At 38.9% G+C, this 21,554-nt stretch overlaps 2 protein-coding genes across 5 annotated transcripts in view; one reads left to right on the top strand and one right to left on the bottom strand.

Annotated features, from left to right (window-relative positions):
* Positions 1-3,974, bottom strand: part of kpnb3 (karyopherin (importin) beta 3) — a 39,246-nt gene extending 35,272 nt beyond the window's left edge. Inside the window, exons 1-3 of the mRNA XM_055024943.1 lie at positions 3,958-3,974; positions 2,831-2,897; positions 2,310-2,388 (exon numbers count right to left, since the gene is read on the bottom strand). The gene's annotated coding sequence lies outside the window, so the exon portion shown is untranslated. The remainder of the gene's footprint in view (positions 1-2,309; positions 2,389-2,830; positions 2,898-3,957) is intronic.
* Positions 3,975-4,132: 158 nt separating this feature from the next.
* LOC129355400 (voltage-dependent L-type calcium channel subunit beta-4-like) lies at positions 4,133-19,857 on the top strand. Of its 4 annotated transcripts, none has more exons than XM_055024946.1 (14): positions 4,133-4,328; positions 5,331-5,414; positions 10,945-11,115; positions 11,701-11,823; positions 11,943-12,070; positions 13,842-13,918; positions 14,364-14,383; positions 15,344-15,424; positions 15,676-15,734; positions 16,084-16,193; positions 16,306-16,457; positions 16,793-16,888; positions 17,078-17,263; positions 17,473-19,857. In XM_055024946.1, the coding sequence occupies exons 1-14, from the start codon at positions 4,266-4,268 to the stop codon at positions 17,731-17,733; spliced, it is 1,611 nt and encodes a 536-aa protein (XP_054880921.1). In that variant the 5' UTR covers positions 4,133-4,265; the 3' UTR covers positions 17,734-19,857. The 4 variants fall into 4 exon arrangements, with proteins under 4 accessions (XP_054880921.1, XP_054880923.1, XP_054880925.1 ...); XM_055024950.1 differs by lacking the exon at positions 4,133-4,328 and adding an exon at positions 7,324-7,705 and having other exon boundaries at positions 5,397-5,414; XM_055024948.1 differs by lacking the exon at positions 13,842-13,918 and having other exon boundaries at positions 14,365-14,383.
* The last annotated feature ends 1,697 nt before the right edge of the window (positions 19,858-21,554 follow it).

Raw genomic sequence — 21,554 nt, 5'->3', positions numbered from 1 at the left:
ATCTGTCAGACAGAGGGGTGGTATTTTGTGTTTTCCCCTCTTCTAATGCCACCCTGGGCAATTGTCAATAATGGCCCAATTCAAAAACAGCTGCTGATACAGCAGTAACGCTACAAGGCTTTTAAAACTGCTATATCAGTGGCATCACCAAGTAAAACTGGGCAATATTTCCAACTTTAGCTGTTCTTAACAGCATCTGAGAGACAGAATTTGTGCAGAGTAAAGTATAAACAATAATCTTAGTCATAACATGTAAAAGTAACATGGAACGAATACAGTTTTAAGAGTGTCTGCTGGTTTTAAAACTAGCTTATTGTCTAGAGAGTGACCCTTACAGGTCAGCTCAAGGTCACGTTAATCTGATTCATAAAATCCAGCTGACCAGCAGAAGAGCAAAGAGTTTCTAGAGGGGAATGGTCAAAAGTAAGAAATGTGTGGATGAACATAAAAGAAACATGAATGACTCAAATTTAGTGATGCGTCTTCCTTCTTTTCCATTAGGTGATGTCTTAAATATTTAATGCTACATGTCAGAAATGCAGGTAGACATGGAGGTTTAGTTTGTTTGTCTTTTTTTTCTAGTGCTGCATCTTGACTATGTTGCTACATTTTACAGGAGCAGGTAAGAAGTGCTGAAGTGATGAATTATAGAGGTAGAAAGGACGAATTGAGTGGATTCCTCTTGAAGCCTTGATCCAAACATGAGGAACGAGAACATACACAGTGGATGCCTTGAACGGGAATGCTTTCTGCAGAAGATGATCATAAAAATCATATCTCTAGACTTTGTATATTTCTCAAAAATGTTTTCAGTTCTGCAAACAAAGGTTTTAGAGATTTTGAGTTGTGAAAGCGAACAAAAAAAACCAACAAAAAAACCCTGGGGAAATTCTGGTCAAAACACTTCATGGTCACTACACACATTTTAATCCTGTTTGTATTTCACTGACAGTTCAGCCATTTAATCACGATGGTACCAACTGGTTCCTACCTAAAGACCAACACTTTGAAGCCTCAAAATTTACCAGAGAACATTATTAAATGAACTCTTTCTGGGTCTACTTCAATAGAACTTTTAGATCATTCCAATAACTCCATGGATATCGGTGGTCAGATTATGGTTACATCACTGACTATCCCTTCTTCCCCAAACAATTCCCACATAAATGCTTCAAACAGACAGCTCTGTAGTGTTTATAGCTCACAATCCACCAAGCAGTGACACTCTAATGTCTGACAATTTAAAAGGCCTGCAAATCCACCAGCTTGCCCAAATAGACAAAAGTATGAACACCTATTAATTTATATATTTATGCATGTTTCTTACTGGAAAAAGGAGTGTATAAGGTGGTTTCATTTATTGTTTGTTTGCAATAGCATGGATATCTTTGCTCACTTTATCATTGCTAAACTTATGGTAACACAAACCAAACAATTCAACTGTTCCAATACAAAACACGTTTTCATCCATCATTATTTTTGCCAGCAATAAATTGGGTCACTAAGACCTAATTATTGGTCTAAGTTGCTCTTTCTGACCTGCTTCAGAAAGAGCAACATAATCCTTCCAGTTTTAAGTTGCATAATCCACCACATACATTAGTTAGACTGGTGTGATCAAAGCGAGCGTGAACATGCGCTGACATAAGTCTGAGAGACAAATTGGCTCCTTTTCACATGTTCAGTGGATGATGTGAAGTGCCCAGTCGCTAACATAACACGTGTTGCCTCTGGGACACTGTACATCACATGCTTCACCGGTACAAGCCAAAAATAAAGTTTGCACTTAGTTTTGTTATCTGTGCCACTGGACCAGCGTGTTTACATCTTTGGGTCTTCCTAAATGGATTTGTGCAATGTTGAGTAACAGAGGGGTTTCTGTGTGGTCCTTCATGAAAACAGAGGAAGCTATTTAAAGCAAAGTGAAAATACAGTTTGAAACCTGTGATATGTCACTGCAGTTTTGTTCAGGTGAGTGAATGCTGCAAGGTGTGTTACTGAAATGGCAACTGGAGATAAGTGCCACTCAAAAATTTAGACGTTTGAGTAATGGAAGAGCTTCCAGCTGGACTTTCTAAAGTTTTATCGTCTAGTTTCAAGCAGATTGTTAAAGATCAAGTCCCAATTTTAACCAACTTTTTCTTAAAACGTAACACCTACAACACTGTCCTCATACCTGAAAGATAAAAATAACCTAATACATCTGTCAAAATAACTTTTGTACACTCATCTAACTCCCGGATTGCAGAAATATATAGATATATATATATTTGCTTTTGTTTGTTTATGGCTTATGAAGATGATCTTACTTGTGTCACTGTGGAGCTGGATAGTTATATGTAGAAGTTTGCAGTCCAAGAGGATGTAAAAGTGCAGTGTGGAGAAGATCTGCAAAATTAAGCACAAGCCAGTGATAATCAAAAAACAGATCATTTCAGTTCTGAACAGATGTGTTCACTTTCACTAAAAAATGTGAAAAGTTTCAATATATTTTCTGTTTCCTAGATAGAACAAAATAGCAGCCAAGAATGGAGCTTCACTGAACGTTAGCCTTGTTTATGTTAGTAAGTCAATAAAAACCTGCAAAACCCAAGTGTTGTGTGTAAACAGGATACTGGTAAAGTTTGTTTCCACTCTATTACTAACAGTGTTGGCAAACAAAGTAAATAGTACTGAAAGTATTATAACAGGAACAAAACACTTAATTAATCTCTACTATTGGTAACTAAATTGTTGCATGTTTTAAAGCATGAATAATGTATGTGTAAATTGAGTATTACAACAAATTTTTTTGCTCTTGTGACGTACGTTCAGGGCTGTAATGGCGTACCTTGCCTGGCTTGTCTTTGTTGGGGATCTTGCCAGTGATCACCTGGAGATTGGCCCCTTGAAGCCACCTGACAGGGGAGAATTTGAGTTCAGATGCCATGAAAACCAAGTCATATTACAATAGAATTTATGGACATAGAGAGCATATTATTTGTCATAATAGATTTGCTTTAAATCCTCCGAAAAGAATGAATAATGGATTATGCTACAATTGTGACAATTACCCAGGACCACAACTAACAATGATTAGGATTTAAAGCATGGCTGAAATTAAGCAGAGCATAAATCATATAACACATGTCAATCTGTCTTCTAAGAAGACAGATTATTTTTTCTGTAAAATTATCACCCTGCACACTCTAAATATCCAGAGCATTTCTGAAGCTGCATTTATTTAGATAATACTGCTATCTGCTGGACAAAACAAGAAACAACACTCCCTCAGTCAATGGATGACTGTTGCCAGCTATTAACGTTGATAAACGTCGACAAAGCATACAAAAAATATACATTACAGGGGAAGGAATCTGCTTCATCAATATTTTCTGAACGGTGACAATTCCTTACTTTGATCAAAAACCATTGAAATGCATGCAATTATTGGTTGCAAAGAAATGGGAACAAAAACATCCTTATTTTGTGTTTTTGTCACTACATTTAAGATTTAATGTGTAGCCTGTGTCAATAAACTGAATTTTAATTCACCAAAATTGGATATCAGACTAAAAATTAGTGCCTGGAGTGATTAGTCTCAATTTCAGCAGCAACATTCAGAGTGCAGGGTCAAAATGTGGGCATAAACGTGAAAGCAAAAATGTTTCCCCCTTTGTAGCAACAGCTCAGACTGTCGGTGCATTTTAATTAAACTAATCAGAAACATTGAGAACTAACAACACATTTGTCTGCTAAACTAGTCCTGTCACAAAGCTAAGATCATCTCAAACTGGTTCCTTGAGCATGACGATTAATCCACTGTTCTCCAATGGTATCCACAATCAACATTTCTCAATCAAACAGTTCCCAGTTGAACCTGATAAAGTGGCCAGTAAGCGCAACCTTTACACCTTTTATGCACTTTATGGGATCCCATTTTGACAAAAACACAGGTCAAATTATAATGGTGGTTACCATAAAGCTAATTCCAAGAAGAAAATATCTTCCTTTCAGAAGTACATCAATTATCTGGAGCGTCCCACTGTGCGCCCCTCGTCCCTTCGTCCCCTCCTCTCCTCGTGTTGCTGCAGTGGACCCGTCCAGCGTGGAGCGCAGCTGGCTCTGAGCGCCTGTCTGCTGGCGGACAGTGAAGGAAGCAGCGGCCGCGGAGCGCTCATGTTCAACCACGCAGAGTGAAGCTGGAGCAAGCAGCCAGGAACCCGCCTCCCTTGCGCTGGGCTGGGCCGGAGCAGCCTGCCCTCTGGACCGATGTTCTGGCCGAAATGTCCCGACACATCTACATCCGGAACAAAATAGGAGAGGGCATCCAAGCACCCATCTTTCAGGTGAGTTTTAAGTTTTATGCTTTTGTAGAAATAGATTCAAAGTAGGGTCAAGAGGCATCTTAAATTAGACCTTATTTGATGAAAACCATTTTAACATCAACATAATTTATTCCGACTTTGACAGTGTTGCTGATGCTATGCTTGCATCTCCATGTTTACAACAAATAATATTAATTTATAACTTATTATATTTACAACATTCAATCGATGGCTTAAAACATACTATTTTAATATATATATTTTTTAACTTTAATGAGTCTCACATCCAAACTATATTTTTGGCTGAACAAAAATTGTTTATTAAACATTTTTTCTCTCTGCAGAACCACTGAAGAGAAAACTGAATCTCGACTTTGTTTGTACATGTATCAGTCTCCTTTCATATATTGTTTCTCTATTTTTTAATATATTTCAATACATAAATTATGCAGCAGAAACTCCTCAAAAGTATCCTACGTCAGTGTGTGTCTACAACTAGTAGATTTTCACTGTCAAAGTGAAAGAAATGCCTCATTCCCTGCCAGATAACGATTTTCTCTATGCACATATTAATAGAAACATATCACCAGACTTCATTCTTCACTTTGTTTCATTTGAGGGGCCAAAGAATGATGTTGACCCAGATTAGTGGCCCAGTTTCACAGATACAGGGAAGTAGGCTCAGACTTTTTAACGGTGACATTGTCACTGACTCTGGAGAATAAAAGAGAAATGGGACAAATCACAGGCAGATAATTAAGTTTGTCCCCCTGAGATAAACTCTGCTGGTATTTTTAGATAATTTAGTAGGAAAAGAAAGACATTCAAAGGTAAAGACATTAATAAGTTGGATGAAGTCTTATTTGCTTGGTTTTTTTTTTATGCATCACAACTATTTTGCTTGTGTATTTGACTTAGTTAGACAACAGCACTATGCAGTAATCTACCTGGATATTTATTAGCATCTCCAGATGTGGTGAGAAAACCTCTGGATTGAGGTTACGATTTTGCTTTTCCATTCAGGTAAACCGAGGGACTTATTCCAGGAGAAGCCGACTCAAGAGGTCTGATGGAAGCACCACATCCACGAGCTTCATCCTCAGACAGGTACTGAACCGCAAGGAAATCCTGGGAAGTAAATATGTCGTACTGTTTTCTTTCTTGCCTTTTGGTAGCGTTGTTGTCCTCCTTAAACCAAGGTGGTCCTTGGTTTAAATGCAGGGTCTTCCTGCATGGAGTTTGCATGTTCTCTGGGTGCTCCAACTTCTTCCCACAGTCCAAAACTATGACTGTTATGTTACTTGGTCTTTCTACATTACCCCAAGGTGTGTGTATGCATGCATGGTTGCCTCTCCTGTGTATTTCTGTGTTGCCCTGTGATGGACTGGCAACGTGTCTAGGATGTACCATGCCTGCTGCCCATTGACAATGGAGGTAGGCAGCATCTCCTCTGAGGGTATAAACAATGGATATGGATGGTGTGCTAGAGGAAGTAAGGGAGTGTCTATCATTTTTGATGCAGTCCCAGCTTGAATAGTGTGTGTATATTTGGATCAAGTGTGTCCAACTGTTCTGTATCTTGGTGAGTGGTTTTTTCATATTTAAGGTTTCTCTCAGTGTCTGGGAATTAAATGGCAATTCTCGACGAATACCCCCAGGTGGGCAGATCATTAGCCAGATCTCTAAGAAAAAAGGTTTCACTTTCAGTTTCATGCATTTCACCTGAGCAAATGTTCAGTAGCACAAGCATTTATATTGCTGGATGGGATTATGTAATATTATTGGGTCAATGATGCAATTTTTGTGTAGCAGCTGTGCAAATGTTGCAGTAGTAACACATGCATGCAGTACATTCTCTTGAACACTGAAAGACGATGCAGGTTTGTTGCATCGGGCAACAATCTTCGTACAATGGCTTTGAATATACTTTGATTTTCTTGAAAATGTTTGCGTTGCTCCCCTTGTGGCAAACAGGACTTCTAGTGGCTTTCATAACGTTTCATCACCATTCTTCCTTAACAGGCTGATTATTGGATTGTACGACAGACAGTTTCTGTTCACAGAATCTTTCATCTAAACTGCAATGCAAGTGACAGGTGTTTTTGGGAGAGTATCAGAGGAAATGTACACACAAGAAAAAAAAAATCTATGAACTCAGTCAACTTCAGATAGGAAGAAACAATGCGAATGTAGTGCTCCAAAAAACTTTTCTGGAAGGTGTGTGTCTGGAGTCAAACATCCAAAGCCAAACATAACTTAACATTACTAATAGAACCCTGCACCATTGCCTGAAAGTACTGATAGAGAAGGTCCTGCAAGCAGTTTGTGATCTCAAGCTGAAGAGAAATGCAGCAGGACGATGAGTCAAGGGACACCAAATGGACAAGAAAAGCTCAATGAAAGACTAGGAGAGGCCAAGTCAAAAGCCTGGATTGAACAGTGGAAATCTGTTCAATGAATTCAAATTAAAATAAACCTGCAAAGAGTGGGCAAAATTTCCTCCACAGTGATGTTCAAATTTATTGCCTGTTAACACAAAGCTTGATTGGATTTGTTAGTGCACAGTTAGTTATTAGGCTAAAGCATATTTACTGTTTCACACAGGGAATGGCTGGTTTGGATAGGTTTTAATTCCTTATTCAACATTTGAAAGCTGTCTTTTGTTTGATGATCTCAAACATTTAAATGTAGCAAAAAAGGAAAAGGAAATAGGAAGACATATTTTTTATTCCACTGTGTATAGAATTCTGATTTTTGAACAGATTTGGAATAAATATGGTAAAATAAGAACAAGAGGATGCTGCTCCACTCCTTTAAAGCGTAATCCCTCTTCCCAAATCTGTCTACCTTACTGCACTGAAGAAAAAAAAGTGCTCATCCAGGCTGAGTGGACAACCATCCAGCCAATCGGCTCCTTGCATTCTGATTCTGTCATCAGGCTTGGATATTGAGGAAGGATTCACAGCCCCTCTGCTGCTGCTGCTGCCTCTGCTGCTCTCTCTGCCTCTGTGTGTAGGTTTTGTACGTGCGGACGGCTGATAGAGATGAAATGCCAGGATCGGGCTTCCTCCAGGGATACCGTCTCCATCCTGTAACGTGAGGCAGCCAGCAGCGTGAGGAGACCAGGGAGAAGCTGTAGAGAGGCGCCTCCAAAGGACCAGGCGTGATCCAACAGGAGGGGAAATTTATTTTTTTAATTAGTCTCTGCTGTAGAGAGAAGGAATTGTCGTCATCACCCCCTTCCCCAACCATCTTTTTTTTTTTCTCCAGTGCCCCCTCCTTTCTCCTCCGCCTCCACTCACATTTTCCCCCCCTCATTTTTCTAGAGGAGCTCGTTAGAATATCAAACCTCCATGTATGACAATTTGTACCTGCATGGATTTGAAGACTCGGAGGCGGTGAGTGTAAATCTGCTTATGTACTCTCCTGCTGTTTGCTTATTGATGGCACACACACACACGTAAGAGGCCTTTGATGGGTTTGCCAGTGTAGTGTGATCCTGGGCTATGCTTTGCTGGAAGGGGGTTGGGTGGGTATGTAAAGGAGGGGAGGGGGATGCACATTAGGCAGATGGCTAGATGATTTCTGCATATGTCCTTATTTATTGATTGAATATGTGGCTGCAATCTGGCTGTAAAGCTAAGGAAACCAGGAGGAGTCAGCACGTTTCCCATGCAAGAGAAGAACCGTGCTCAGAGGAGAACCGAAAGATGCAAATGACCCCCTCGCCAACCCCGCCATGGGCCGTCACCGAGACGACAAATCGTGTGTCACATTCCTGCATCCGTCACTTTCCTGAAGAGTATTTCTCATCCGGCCGAGCTGCTGCGCCGTGTTCTGGCTCTGACGAGTCTTGCAGAAACATGCATCGTGATGTCATTAAGTGGACTCTGATGCTGATGACTCACATGCCAAAGCTACTCCATTGGATAATAGCTTGGATGCTACAGTGCTCCCTCAGCTCTTCTGTGTGCATTCTTGGAACTAAAGAGTAATGCCACAAGAACCTCCATTGAGAAGGGAGAACAAATATCATTAGAGGTCTTCACGTTTTGTCACATTGGATCCATAAACTTGAAAGCATTTCCTTAGCATTTAATGAGCTCAATCAATGCAAAGTAGCAAGTAAAAATATGTCACGCATTTGTTTCAATCCCTCTTGGCTCGTATACAGTAAAATACAATCCAATTGAGCTCATTTTGATGATCGACAAATTAGTGAATATATGTTTAACTTCACCTTTCATAAACTCAAGTCTTCATGGAAGAGTGTGAAGATGAAAGCCACAAGAAGTCCATTTTGCCAACAAACAAAGGTGCCATGATAAAATGAGATCAGAATTGAACTTTTACCAAAACAAGCTAAAAGTTATATGTGTGCTTAAATTAACACATGACTGTTAAACATGGTGGTGGTAACATCATGCTGTGGGTCAGATTTATGTAGCTAAATATAGGGCTTACGAAATATTTACCCTCTTGTAAGAGAGCAACAAATCTTTTGCCCAGTAAGGAACAAAATCATATAGTCAGAGCTGCAATAGAATAGATTAGATCAAAGCAATTCACATGTTTGAATGGCCTACTTAAAGTCCAGACTAATTTGATGATCTTGAAGTGTATTATTAAGAGGAAAGGGCAAAAATATTGATTTAAATGTGCAAAGCTGATAGAGGCATACCTGTAACTACACTGACTAAGATTCACTTTTCAGATTAATTCATCTACAAATTAAAATAGGATCTACTACATATTCTATCACTCAAAATCCTGATTAAAAAAAGAGATAGGTTTACGACTGTAAAAGCTCTGTCTTTATTTAAGATAACCAAAACAGTAAACACACAAATGGACAGGGCTGAGTTATCACTTCCTACTTAATAGAAGTGAAACCAAGAAAATCCAGCAGAAACATTTCAGCCCCTCATTTCATTTAGTTGTTTTTTAATGGAAATCCTCCACATTCCCAGAAACATTCTGAGACAGGATGCTTGCAATTCAGAGAAGCAGTGTGCTGAAGTCAGGTTTTCCTCTACTGCTTGCAAGCCTGAAAAAAAAAACTGCTTAGCTGTGATGACTAACTTGATTGATCATCTCGGAACTAATGGTCCTCCTTAATTGAATCATCATTAGTGGCTGATTGTTTAGATTAAAACAGCAGAAGGAAGCACTTGATCCAGTCGTGTACCAGCATTAAAACTGGGCAATAAAGGGGTTCTGACTGGGATGCAGAATGAAGGGACTGCAAGCCTCAAGAAATTACCTGACAGTGTGTGAGACACTGCAAGACGAACTAAACTGAGAGAATGAGTCCTGAGTTCAGCAAGATTCACTCTTATAGACGGGATCTGCTGTTGTATTTTCTATTATAGCAAATGCATACAGTGTGATAAAAAAGCAGAGTTATTTTCTTTTCTTATATTTTTTTTGTCCTACAAAAATTCAGTTTCCAAATGAAGATTTTATCTGTTAAAATGAAAAGCTTTACAAACTCCAGAGAACAAAAGTGGGAACCATTATTCTAAAATGGCAAAAATATGGATTAGTTGCAAACCTTCCCAAGGGAAACCTAGCAAAATTACTCCAACAGGGCATCAAACACTCATGCAGGAGGTCACAAAAGGAACAACACTTCAATCTTTGCAGGCCACTCTTGCCTTAATGTTAAAGTTTGGGATTCAACAGTAAAGAGAGACTGTAAAAAGTAGCTAAAAGAACATTAAGTCCCTTGGCATATTTGTCACAGAACATCCAGATGACAATCAAGACAAAATATTCTGAGTGAAGTTACATCAGGTCTTAAAGCTGCTTTACTGCCTCCAGATCTGAAAAACGAACATATAAAATTTGCTTTCCGGAAAAGATTTTAGAGTATAATCAGTTTGCTTTAAGGGACAATTTTCAGCACACATATTCTGAAAATCAAGAGCATTTAAAGCCTTTGAAATGGACTTTCATCTGACTAAAAGCCTGCACTGTGGCTAAATTAAAGCAATTCTGCAAAGAAGAGTGGGTTGAAATTCCTCCACAGTGGAGTAAAAGGATTTATTCCCAGTTATCACAAACGCATGGAGACAACAAGGGTAACACAACCTCTTCGAACTTTTTCAGTATGAGAGTCACTGGTCAAATCATTTTGAATCAGTTTTAAAAATTGTAACTTCAGATTTTATGTAACTAAACTAAATTAGACTGTAAACTTGGCACTCTGCAAATCTAAAAACCTCAATTAATGATCTTATTGATGTCCCGTATGTAAAACTGAGTAAATTCTTGGCCCTTGGTGTCTTTGTTTAATAGATGTTGGCTCTTTTGCTTGAGGATACATTTTGCCCAACAAGGAAAACCACTTGTCTTAGCAGCTTTCTTTTATGAATTGGCAAGACAGGTGAAGATGTATTTAAAGAATTTTATGCTTTTTTATGCTCATCGCTGTTAAAAAAAAAAAAACTCTAGTCATCTCTTAATTTTAGCTTCCTTGCTTCATTGTTTGATCTGATATCAAAGGCAGGGTATTAATTCATTAATTTTAGGTTTTGTAAATGTCTTAACAATGTAAAGAAATGCATACATCTAAGGTATCTAGAATATGTTTAGTCGCAATAGTTTCAATAACTTGTGCAATTTCTGTTTGTAGGGCTCAGCTGATTCGTACACTAGCAGACCATCAGACTCAGATGTATCTCTGGAGGAGGAGCGCGAGGTGCAGGCCCAGGTCCAGAGCCAGAGCCCCAGCCAGAGCCAAGGACCGGGACAGAGCCGTCAGGAGGGGGAACAGCAGGCTGCCGTTCAACTGGAGAGAGCCAAGGTTGTGACTCTTTGACAAAAATCGCTGATTTTCAGAAGATTTTCTTTATTTTGTTACTGTTCCGGATCATTTATGGAGAAATTTTAATCCGGTATAAAGAAATAGAAGTAGAAAAAACAGAGAAGCACTTGGCAAAAGGTACTTTCAAATGGAAAAATACAAACAAATACTTGGCTACATCTAGAAAAGAGTCAGCGAAACAGAGAGTCAGAACTGAGTCAGGGGTACTTTCCATGGGAAAGTTCAATAGAAACCACAAGGATATTGGCAGCAATAGCTCCATCAATGACTCCATCAAAAGCTAAAACAGCTAAACACAGAAACTCTGAGCTAAGCGTATTCTCTATGCGAGAGACAAACAGAAAGAAAACAAAAAGGCGTCAGCAGCAAGAAGAGGGTTTTATGTGAAAAGGCTTCTATGAATGACTGTCCAAGAAAAACCCAGTTAAGCAGTGAACGACAACTTTTTTTGGTAAAGTACCCAAACTTGGTGGAGCAATCGCTCCACCAGAGTCTCCAACGAGTTGTTTAGGTGTATAGTCGGAATATATTTCAATTGAATCTAGTTGTGCCTTTTCCCTCCAGAGTAAACCTGTGGCGTTTGCTGTAAGGACCAATGTCAGCTACTGTGGCGCCCTGGACGAGGATGTTCCAGTACCGGCAACGGCCATCTCTTTTGATGCCAAGGACTTCCTCCATATAAAAGAGGCACGTCTGTAAACTCCAACACCAGAAGTATCCAGATATCATTTGAAGCGTTTGTCATACAGAATATCTCTAATAGATTTGGAAAAGGTGTTGTTCATGAGTTGCTTTGCTGTGTTCAGAAGTTCAACAATGACTGGTGGATCGGGCGCTTGGTAAAAGAGGGCTGCGAGATCGGCTTCATTCCCAGCCCTCTGAAGCTCGAGAACATCCGGCTCCAGCAAGAGCAAAAGAGAGGACGAGTCCAAGGGTAGGCAACAGAAAACACGCTCTCTCTCTCCAACAACGCCACAAAAGGTCTCACATTTTGATCTGAAAAATCAAAATGTGATAGGAGCATTGGTGCTCTTAAAGGAAGAGCTCCTTAGGTTAAAACATTTGCAGGGGAAAAAAAATACATTGCTCTAATTTATAAACAGTTTGTTTAAATTAGGAGGGGAAAAAATCACAAATGGCAACATTACATAAAATGTTTAGCAATAAAGTTAAGTCTCAGAACTTGATTTTTGTTTACCCAGACCTCTAAAACACAAAACAGAAATAAATCCTATTTGAGGCATTTTATATTTCCTGAACTATAATGTAAAACAATTATATATACATTCAACATTCTATTGAATTTAAGAATAGTTTTCATGAATTATAATAAATCCATTTGATTTTTATTTGTGTTTTCAAACAACAGCAGACTATTTAATTTTTTCATTTTTCTTTAGTTTGATTTTAATTGTTTTTCCTGGATGGTTTTGATAACAGGGCCGGTCAAATAATGCAAGGGGCCCTGAGCAGAGATTGATTTGGGGCCACACTTTGAGTCAGGCACATTATCATTTATAAACACTACACTGACAAAATTACATGAATGAATGGATAGATTTTTTATATGTATTTAGGTTTTGCTGTATGTGATTTTTATTTTTTAACATTCTGTTAAACATGAAGAAAAAAAACATTAGCTTATTTAGCTCAATGCTTTTGGTTTCTGCTCTCCATAGCGCTCCTGAACAGATTGAGTTCAACATACAAATTTAGAATAATTTTAAATAATTTTTTTCAGCCAATAATCACCTTCGTTTATCAGCGGCTGTCTGTTAGAGTGATCCTCAATCTTGGCCTGACTGCGACTCACACCCTTGTGTGTTGTTTCTTCTATTCATGGCTTCGTTCCAAATAGCTGTACTTAGCACTCCTATCACCACTTTCCATTTCCATGTGTGTATAATCGCTCTTGAATGTTCTGTCATCTACAGTTAATGCAGCAACTCCCTCTCACATCCTCTGGCCGTGCGAGTCGGTGTAATTGTAATCTTAGTGGAATGGAGAGCTTCTTGCTTAAAAGGGAGGCAGATAGTGATGCTCACAAATACTTCTTAGCACGTCTCACATTAAAGTTAAACAGGAGATAAAAATGCTTTGCATTATTTTGAAAATTAGGGTATTGATTTAAACTTTACTAGAAATAAGTTTCAAGTTTTGCAATTTATGTAAGATGCTCTAAAGCAGTTAAAGCTGCAGTATATAATTTTTCTATCAACAATATGCTTGTTCCTGTTGCCTTCTTTGAGTTTCTGCTGCTACTGTTATATTTGTTAAGGTTTGACTGATATGTTTGCTGAGTAAGATGGCCATTCTGATGTTTGCTGACTCAGATGTATGAGGATTCATTTCTGTAAAATTTGGTTGAGCAAAATATAAATAATGCAGGGGATTGCTTGGTGTTGGTGTTCCAGCAGAATCTGGTTCTGCAATCTTTCAGATTTCTGAGTTCATTTTATGTTGGCAGCCTTAATTATTTAATCATCTACAAGTTTGCTTTTGCTTTAGTTTGAATCCAATTCAGTTAGCTGTGGACAGATTCAATAATTAAATGCTGGACATTTTGCATGTTCCTGAACAGACCTCTCACTTTTAGACTAATACATTCTCAATTTCTTTAGATTAAAAAATTAATTTCTTTTTTTTTTTACATTAATACCACCATGTTTCTCTGTCTTTTTTTTATCCCTTCTTGTGTTTTTCAGTAAGTCTGGAGGAAACTCCTCTTCCAGTGTGGAGGATGAGGTGTCAGCCTCTATCCGACCACTCATATCCTCAGCAGGTGAGAACATCGGACAGGGGGAGAGAAGGATTAATAACCCACCTGCAAGCTTACAGCCAAACTCACTGAACCTCAAAAATCATAGATAGCATAAGAATCTAAAGCCTTCCCATGTCTCCACATAGAGCTTAAGGTTACTGCATAGAGTCGCTGGTACATTATCCCATGATCCTCCTCTTCCTCCAGTTGAGGACTGCAGGCGCTCTGAGACTGGGGCTAACCAACGACAAGACTATGACCCCCCCCTCTGAACTGCACTTTGTGAATATAACCTTAGGACTGTAGATATACTTTTTGTTTTATTTGATACATCGTAGACATCATTGACAGGTTTCATTTTGTTATGATCTGTTACAAATACCTGCTGATGTGAGGCATGTTTAAATGTTTCTATGACGTTGCTGCAACTGATCGTCTCCTCCTTGTCTTCTCTCCCCTCCCGCAGGAAAGCAGAAACAGAAAGTGGTAAGTTGGTGGCTGCAAACTCACCCATTCACCATTCCTCGACTTTTGCTGGCACCACAGTAACGTGACAGGCGCTGACAGCACTGACAGCTAGCTCATACTGCGCAATACTTCAGCCTCACCGAAGCATACCAAGCCAAATCATCACAATTATCGATACAGCACCAGATTCAGTTACTCTGGTAAAATTGCAAAAATGCATCATAAGCCATAAAATATATTTAGTGGAAATAAAATGTTTAAACTACTTGCTCATCTTAAATTATAGTTTTTGCTTTACTAATACTTTAAGGACATAAGAAACTTGTACTTTATTAAGTAATCTACTGTTTATCTCGATTAGAATGTCTCAGAACATTTAAATAGTAAATTATAAGGAACGATGAGACAACATCAGATTCAATTAACCTTAACATTTTGGTATTTAATAATAATTTAGAGAGAATTGTATTTATTTATTAAAGAGGTGAGGGGAAACACCTCTTTCTCCCAAAAGCTAATACCTGATTCTGCAAGATAAAGTTTAAAATTGGTGTGTCTACGTCACCATGGGAATTCTGGCCCACTTTTCCTTGCAGAATAATAATAATTCAGCTCATTCATGACTTAAAAGGAACAGTTACATTTTCACATGTAGCCCTGCAGATTTGTGTAGCTTTTCTCCCTTGTTATCTTTATTAAGGTTTGTTTCATGAACCAAAAATGTTCAGATACAACATTTGTGCTGTGGATCAATAAGTATTTATTTATTTTCACCTATAAGTGGATCAATTTCAGCTTTGTTTTTCAGGCAAATTACTTCATTTGCGCCAACATGGCCTCACATTTCCCATCTTTATGTGTGACTGTTCCTTGGCTTCGGCTGATTAGAACCATCTGCTATGTGCATCTTCTGTGGAGTTATTCTGGGCTGCTTTCAGTGTTGGTGACAAATCTGCTGCTGCCACTCTGTGTTGACAGACGGAGCACGTCCCTCCGTATGATGTGGTGCCCTCCATGAGGCCCGTGGTGCTGGTGGGACCCTCGCTCAAAGGTTACGAGGTAAGCTGGATCTCCTTATGGCAGGATCTAAAATTGGAATTTTGCACTTTGCGTCTCCTCATTTCTGCCGCCAAATACAAGCAAAAATTAACGCTAATCTGGCCGTTTTCAATGTGCCTTCACCGGCGTTAAAGTGCAGGAAAGGAGATAAGGCCTTGCAGGTCTTTCCCTGAATCCCTAAAAATTTGTGTGGAGTCCTTTGTATTGTCTTCAGAAGCTGCCTGACTTGGGCATAATCCTCTCTGTTGCAGGTGACAGACATGATGCAGAAAGCCCTGTTTGACTTCCTCAAGCACAGATTTGATGGCAGGTGAGAAAAAACTATAAGAATAATTTGGAGTATCTGCATGTTCCCACCACATTGAGGACAAAATTCCAGAAAAAAAAAATGGATGCAAAACATCTGCAGAATCCAAAAGACGCCTCAGTTTTGAAATTGTACATATTTATATTGGAAATAAAGTGACAATGTTTGGTGAAGTCTTTTCTACACTGCTAAAGATTTGCTTTCTTCAACAACAAAAAGAAATCACAAAATAGCAGTCTTAAAAAGCTTCACTACCATCTGCTTTCACATACAAAGGTGCCAAAACATTAGAAGATGTCTGCCAACATCCATACAATTGTGTACAGTATCTTCCCTTTCCCCCTTCTTTTAGGATAACTATAACACGAGTCACTGCAGACATTTCATTGGCCAAGAGGTCCGTTCTGAACAACCCCAGTAAGCGAGCCATTATTGAAAGATCCAACACTCGTTCCAGCTTAGGTAAGATTTTCTCTGGCTATGAATACAAGTACAACATCTTGATAACACAAGAAAACTAAATGGTGGTTTACCCTTGAGAAAACGCTGCCAAATGAGAAATGTTTGTCTACAGCTGAGGTGCAAAGTGAGATTGAAAGAATCTTTGAGTTGGCACGCTCCCTTCAGTTGGTCGTCTTGGACGCTGACACCATTAACCACCCGGCACAGCTCCTCAAGACATCACTGGCGCCCATCATCGTCCATGTCAAAGTCTCCTCACCAAAGGTAAAGTGAGACAAGAGTACAGTCTGGAAAGTGAAATTGTTTTGCTTACAATTTAAAAAGTAATGGCTTAATCAAAAGGAAAAACAAAACATACACAGTTAGTGACAGCAAAAAATGTATCAAGGATTCCAAAGAGACACAGCAAAGATGTGATCCAGCACCAGGAGTAATGTACATCTTAGTATCAGATGATCGCTTCCACTGAGAGAATTCTACATTTTAACTAGAAACTCAAAATTAGATATCTGAAAACTTGTATTTGTTTCATTAGTCGTCATGGATTAGATTCTGCATTCTTCTTATTCAAGGATCTCTTTCACTTTTCCCTCATCCAGGTTCTTCAGAGGTTAGTGAAGTCCAGAGGGAAGTCGCAGAGCAAACACCTAAATGTCCAGCTTGTGGCAGCAGAAAAACTGTCTCAGTGTCCACCGGTAAGCACCCAGCCTTTGGCTTCAAAAGGTCCCTTTTAATATTTCTAAATCAAGCAATGGGGAAACAAATAGTCATAAAATAATAGACTTAAGTATGGATTGTATGACATCTTCATACAACCTAATGCCAAGTTTATTGTGAAAAAAAGGATCTGCACATTTTCCTCGACTGCCATCTGTTACCAACAGGAAATGTTTGACATCATCCTGGACGAAAACCAGCTGGAGGACGCCTGTGAACACCTTGCTGAATACCTTGAGGCCTACTGGAAAGCAACTCATACCTCAATGGCAACACCTCTAAACCCTCTTATGGGACGGAACCTGGGGCCCACTACTCTCACCCCTTATTCCACCAGCATCTCTGGTCTGCAGGTACGTCCAGTGCATTTGAAGTGAAACACCATTGGATTGTATCCACAGCACAATTGAATGTCCTCGTGTGGGGATTTTTGATTCTCAAAAAACCTTTGTGTCTTGATCTTCTGTTGTACATATATTACCTATATTGGCTCTGCAATACTGTCTAGTCTTTTCTTTTCGGTGGCTCATCTGTCTCTTTGGTGCATTCATGTGATCATCAGAGCCAAAGAATGCGACAAAGCAACCACACAGGAGACCATTCCACCGCAAACGAGCGGCGCAACCTGATGACGTCAGACGAAAATTACCACAATGAGCGAGCACATAAGGGACGCAACCGCATGTCTTCTGGCTCGCAGCACAGCCGAGAGCAGCAAGAACCCTACCAGGACTACCAGGACCCCTATCAGGACGCCTACAAGCCCCATCGCAATCGAAGTTCACCAGGCAGCTACAGCCACGATTCCAGGCAGCGGCTCTGAGCCCACTTCTGCTGCCACCAGGACCCTACAGACCCAGGTTCCGCTGAAAATAAATCCTGCAATAGAGCCAAGATGGTCCCCAAATTGTACCTTTTTTTTCTTTTCGGGCCTGCCTGGCAATTTTTCTCTTAGAATACTGATCAGGTATTTGTTTTTAATCAAACTGTCAATCAAAAGCATGAAGAAGTCAGAAGATTCTGAATGCCAACAATAATTAACACTAAAATTACTTTCATTTATCTTTCGGGGAACTTCTTGGATTGTACTAACACAGCGCTCAGCAGATGTGCAGCACGGATTGTGCTTGTTGCATCTGTCAACAAGCTAGTTTTGGATTCTGGTCAGATGGTGATATGAAGGCATTGTGTACTTGGAGTATCACATCAAACTGGAGGGACGTCCACTGCACACAAACTGCTGACTGAAAGGCTGCTGCCCCTATCCTGGACCGTGTATAAATCCTCTCACCATTTAGCTTATTGCATGCCAATAGTTTGGTCAACCTCCGCATCCACTTAGCTAATATTTTGTACCGAGCATTCTGGATAAGGTTTAGGTCCAATTTTCTACATCATCCGATTGTGGATCAACAGTTAATGGTGGGGATTGTGGTCTGGTGTGCAGATAGCTTTGAAAACTGGTGCTTCACATTCCCTCTCCCTCATATCCCCCAACATTTCTTTGCTATTTGCAAGTCACTTTGAGCAAGGCCAGCTTTTCTGTAGCATAGCTTTAGCATCTTATTAAGGTGAAGACCCTCACGGTCAGAGATGGACAAGATGCTGGAGGTGTTGGAACCAGAGCTGAGCTACGCTTTAGAGCTTCTGCTCTGAACAGGTAGCACAAAGGAAGCACTATCTCTGTGTCTAGGATAGTAAATTGCAATATTAAGACGCTACCTGACATGTTTTTAGTGTTGTTTGTAAAAGGGTGAAACCCTCTGAAGAAAGTCAGGATGTTTGTTTAGTTTTATTTCACTTAATCTTTTGCAATTACAGTATCATCAGCATATATGGGGATTTTTTTGTGGCTATTTTTCACTTAACCACACACCCATCAGTTTGTCGATATTATTTTTTCTTGAAATGGGGTTAAAATAACCATATCAGGATCAGAGGCATTGAATGACAACATGACTGCAGAGCATGCTCCCTACTGATGTACAATAAGAACCCCGATCCACTCAACCCTATGTCTTTTTTTTTTTAACTACAGAGCTTCTCCAACTGAAAAAAGGGAAAAAAGTAAAAAAAAAAAAAAAGAAAAAAAAAAAAACAATTAAAAATACAGACCCAAACTGCAGAACAGGTGAAAACCTTTAACAAGATCTATGAGGTTAGAGTCCCAGCTGATCGAAACAGCATACTGGACAAATACATGTGGATGTTGCATGATGTAAAATTGGAGCCACTGCAATCATAGTTTTGTCTTTTCAGCCATGTCAGAAAACTCACAAAGGCATCACATGCAGTCTGAGTTTACTGAACCCCCATATGGTGCTTTGTATAAATACAGAGAGCTGCTGCTTTTTCTGATTATGGTCAATATCCTGTTTTTCCCCATTTATTCTACAGATCGTTTGCCTACAAGCATAATTACATGGAAATTATTTATTCAAATTTCTGCTCGAGGAGGTTTATGACTTTTCACAGAAATGTGTCAAATTTACACTTCCTGGGTTATTCTCCTTAATGAACGGATGTTCTCACATTTTTGAACTTTTCTTTTCATTATAATTGACTTTTTTTGTCTGATGTCTATACAGAGTGATTTCTAAATTAAGATGTTGTTTGATAATCACAAAAAAAAGATCAGCTGCATTTAAGGAGGGCACCTTCATGAATTTCGTCAAGGATTTTGGACTACACAGCTCAGAAGGTTGTCCAAACTAAACCACAGTTGGCTGTAGTCTGGTGTTGCATGCAATATGGATGTGGTAGAACTGCCCGATTATGAAAAAAAGAAAACAAAAATTATGATTATTTAACATGATTACTTGAGTTTGGATTTATTGCACTTGAACAACATTCTGCAAAGCAGAATGTGCCAAAAATAATTTTAACATATATGTACAAAGTACGTTTAAATTAAAATATGAATCAGATTAATTGCACATTCTTTAGATTTTATTTGAGCTTTTGTACTTTTTACTTTGTCTTTGTTTCTGCTGACAAATGTCCGCATGCAGCTGGTTGAAGAAATGTACTAGTCTGGGTATCGTTTGATGCAGAATATGGCATTTTTGTGCACATATTACAGATGTCAAGCATGCACCTGCAAAGAATATTTGAGTCCAAAAATTCATCTATTCCAGTTCAACATTCATTGAAATTAATGAGCCCAAGAGGACCAATGACAACATGCTTCAGTAATGAAAGAGTAAAGCTCAAGAAATAGTTTTTAAACCCTATTTTCACCCATTGCTAAGCAGCAGGAAGATGAGGACATACTCCTCATCTTTCTGCATTTACTGGATCTGAGTTTGAAAAGCAGCAGCACAGAATATAGGCTAACATGATCAAGTTATTAAAGGGAAAATTAAAAAGATATAAAGTTAAAATAATTAGAAGCAGTTAATGTCTTATCTGGAGTCAAAAACTCTCTCTGCAACAAATCTATAAATTCAGATTAGCTGGATGCTGAAGCTAGCGCTAACAGTTCTACTACCTTAAGACAACTCCAATCTCAAATATATGAGATTGTAATTTGTTTTTTTATACAAATGTTTCAACTTTTGTCGTATTTGTAAATGTCAGTTAAACTGAACAGGTTTACAGAGGAAGTGTAGTAGCAGATGGCGCACCACCAATTATCTTCCTGTGTGAAATATATGCAAAGATGGAACGTGTAAAAGACAATGCATGCAGGAAACGCCAGTCATTGAGCTGTTATGGTGTTTTCTATATTCACATATAAATTAACATGTCACATGAATCTTAATCTGAAAGGTTGTGGAATTCAGTTTTCATCATCATTAATAACATTTCCTTGCTCAGTTAATAACATTTCCTTGCTCAGTTACCTGAACAGTTTTCAATGCTCTGTGAGCGCCCCCAAGTGGTCATATCTAAAAGACCATTTCTTCATTACTTGAGTTGATATTTTCCAGGTTATTTTAAACACTAACCAATGTAGAAGTAATTGTAAACATTATTAACCATGTTAGTTAAGAAGTGTGGTGGATTAAATAATTTAAGCAAAAATTATTTAAAAAGCTATAATGTACGAGGTGTCCTTTAACGCACCACAAGGTTATCGCTTGAAACCTCAAAAACTGCTGAGTGAAAATGCACATAACTAACATAAACACCACATCTTTTAAATTAAAAACACTTAAGAACTCACCAGTGCTGTCCTGTTGTCCAAAGACCACCGTCACCGAGATCTCTGCTTGCTGTGGGACGTCAGTCTTCCGTGTTTTCTTGAAAACTGTCAACCCGGAAAAAACGTTTTAGTTCACGGAGGAATCGGAAATGCCTCCAAAAACAGGGCGTTGAGTTGTTGTAAAATAGTCACCACAATTACCTGGAAATGTTTCCCAAAGGGGCAAATAAACAGCAGAGTTGGTTGAGAACAAACAGCAGCAGTGATGATAAACAAAGCGTCCACTGTCGTCCAGAGGAAGCAGCCTAGCAAGCTAGCTAGCTAGCCGGCAGATGTGGAACTTTGTATTTATCACTTCACACATTTTAATTTTATTTTATCTATTTTATTTTTTGTTCCGTTTGTAGAAAAAACCTAACTACCAAAAATAAATAAATAAAAAATCATGAACTTTACCTGTTAGCTGTGTGAGAAAGAAGCGCCGCGCGACGATTAAA

The sequence above is a fragment of the Poeciliopsis prolifica genome, unplaced genomic scaffold, assembly GCF_027474105.1.
Source record: "Poeciliopsis prolifica strain line A6 unplaced genomic scaffold, Auburn_PproV2 SCAFFOLD134, whole genome shotgun sequence".
Lineage (NCBI taxonomy): Eukaryota > Metazoa > Chordata > Actinopteri > Cyprinodontiformes > Poeciliidae > Poeciliopsis > Poeciliopsis prolifica.
This window is presented reverse-complemented; position numbering and strand designations above follow the sequence as displayed.

Bases quoted from the DNA above. Each gene is read 5' to 3' on its own strand.
- LOC129355400 (XM_055024946.1), top strand. From the start codon at position 4,266: ATGTCCCGACACATCTACATCCGGAACAAAATAGGAGAGGGCATCCAA. The intron at 15,425-15,675 runs GTAAGCTGGATC...TCTCTGTTGCAG, and splicing joins CCTCGCTCAAAGGTTACGAG to GTGACAGACATGATGCAGAA. The intron at 17,264-17,472 runs GTACGTCCAGTG...TGTGATCATCAG, and splicing joins CCAGCATCTCTGGTCTGCAG to AGCCAAAGAATGCGACAAAG.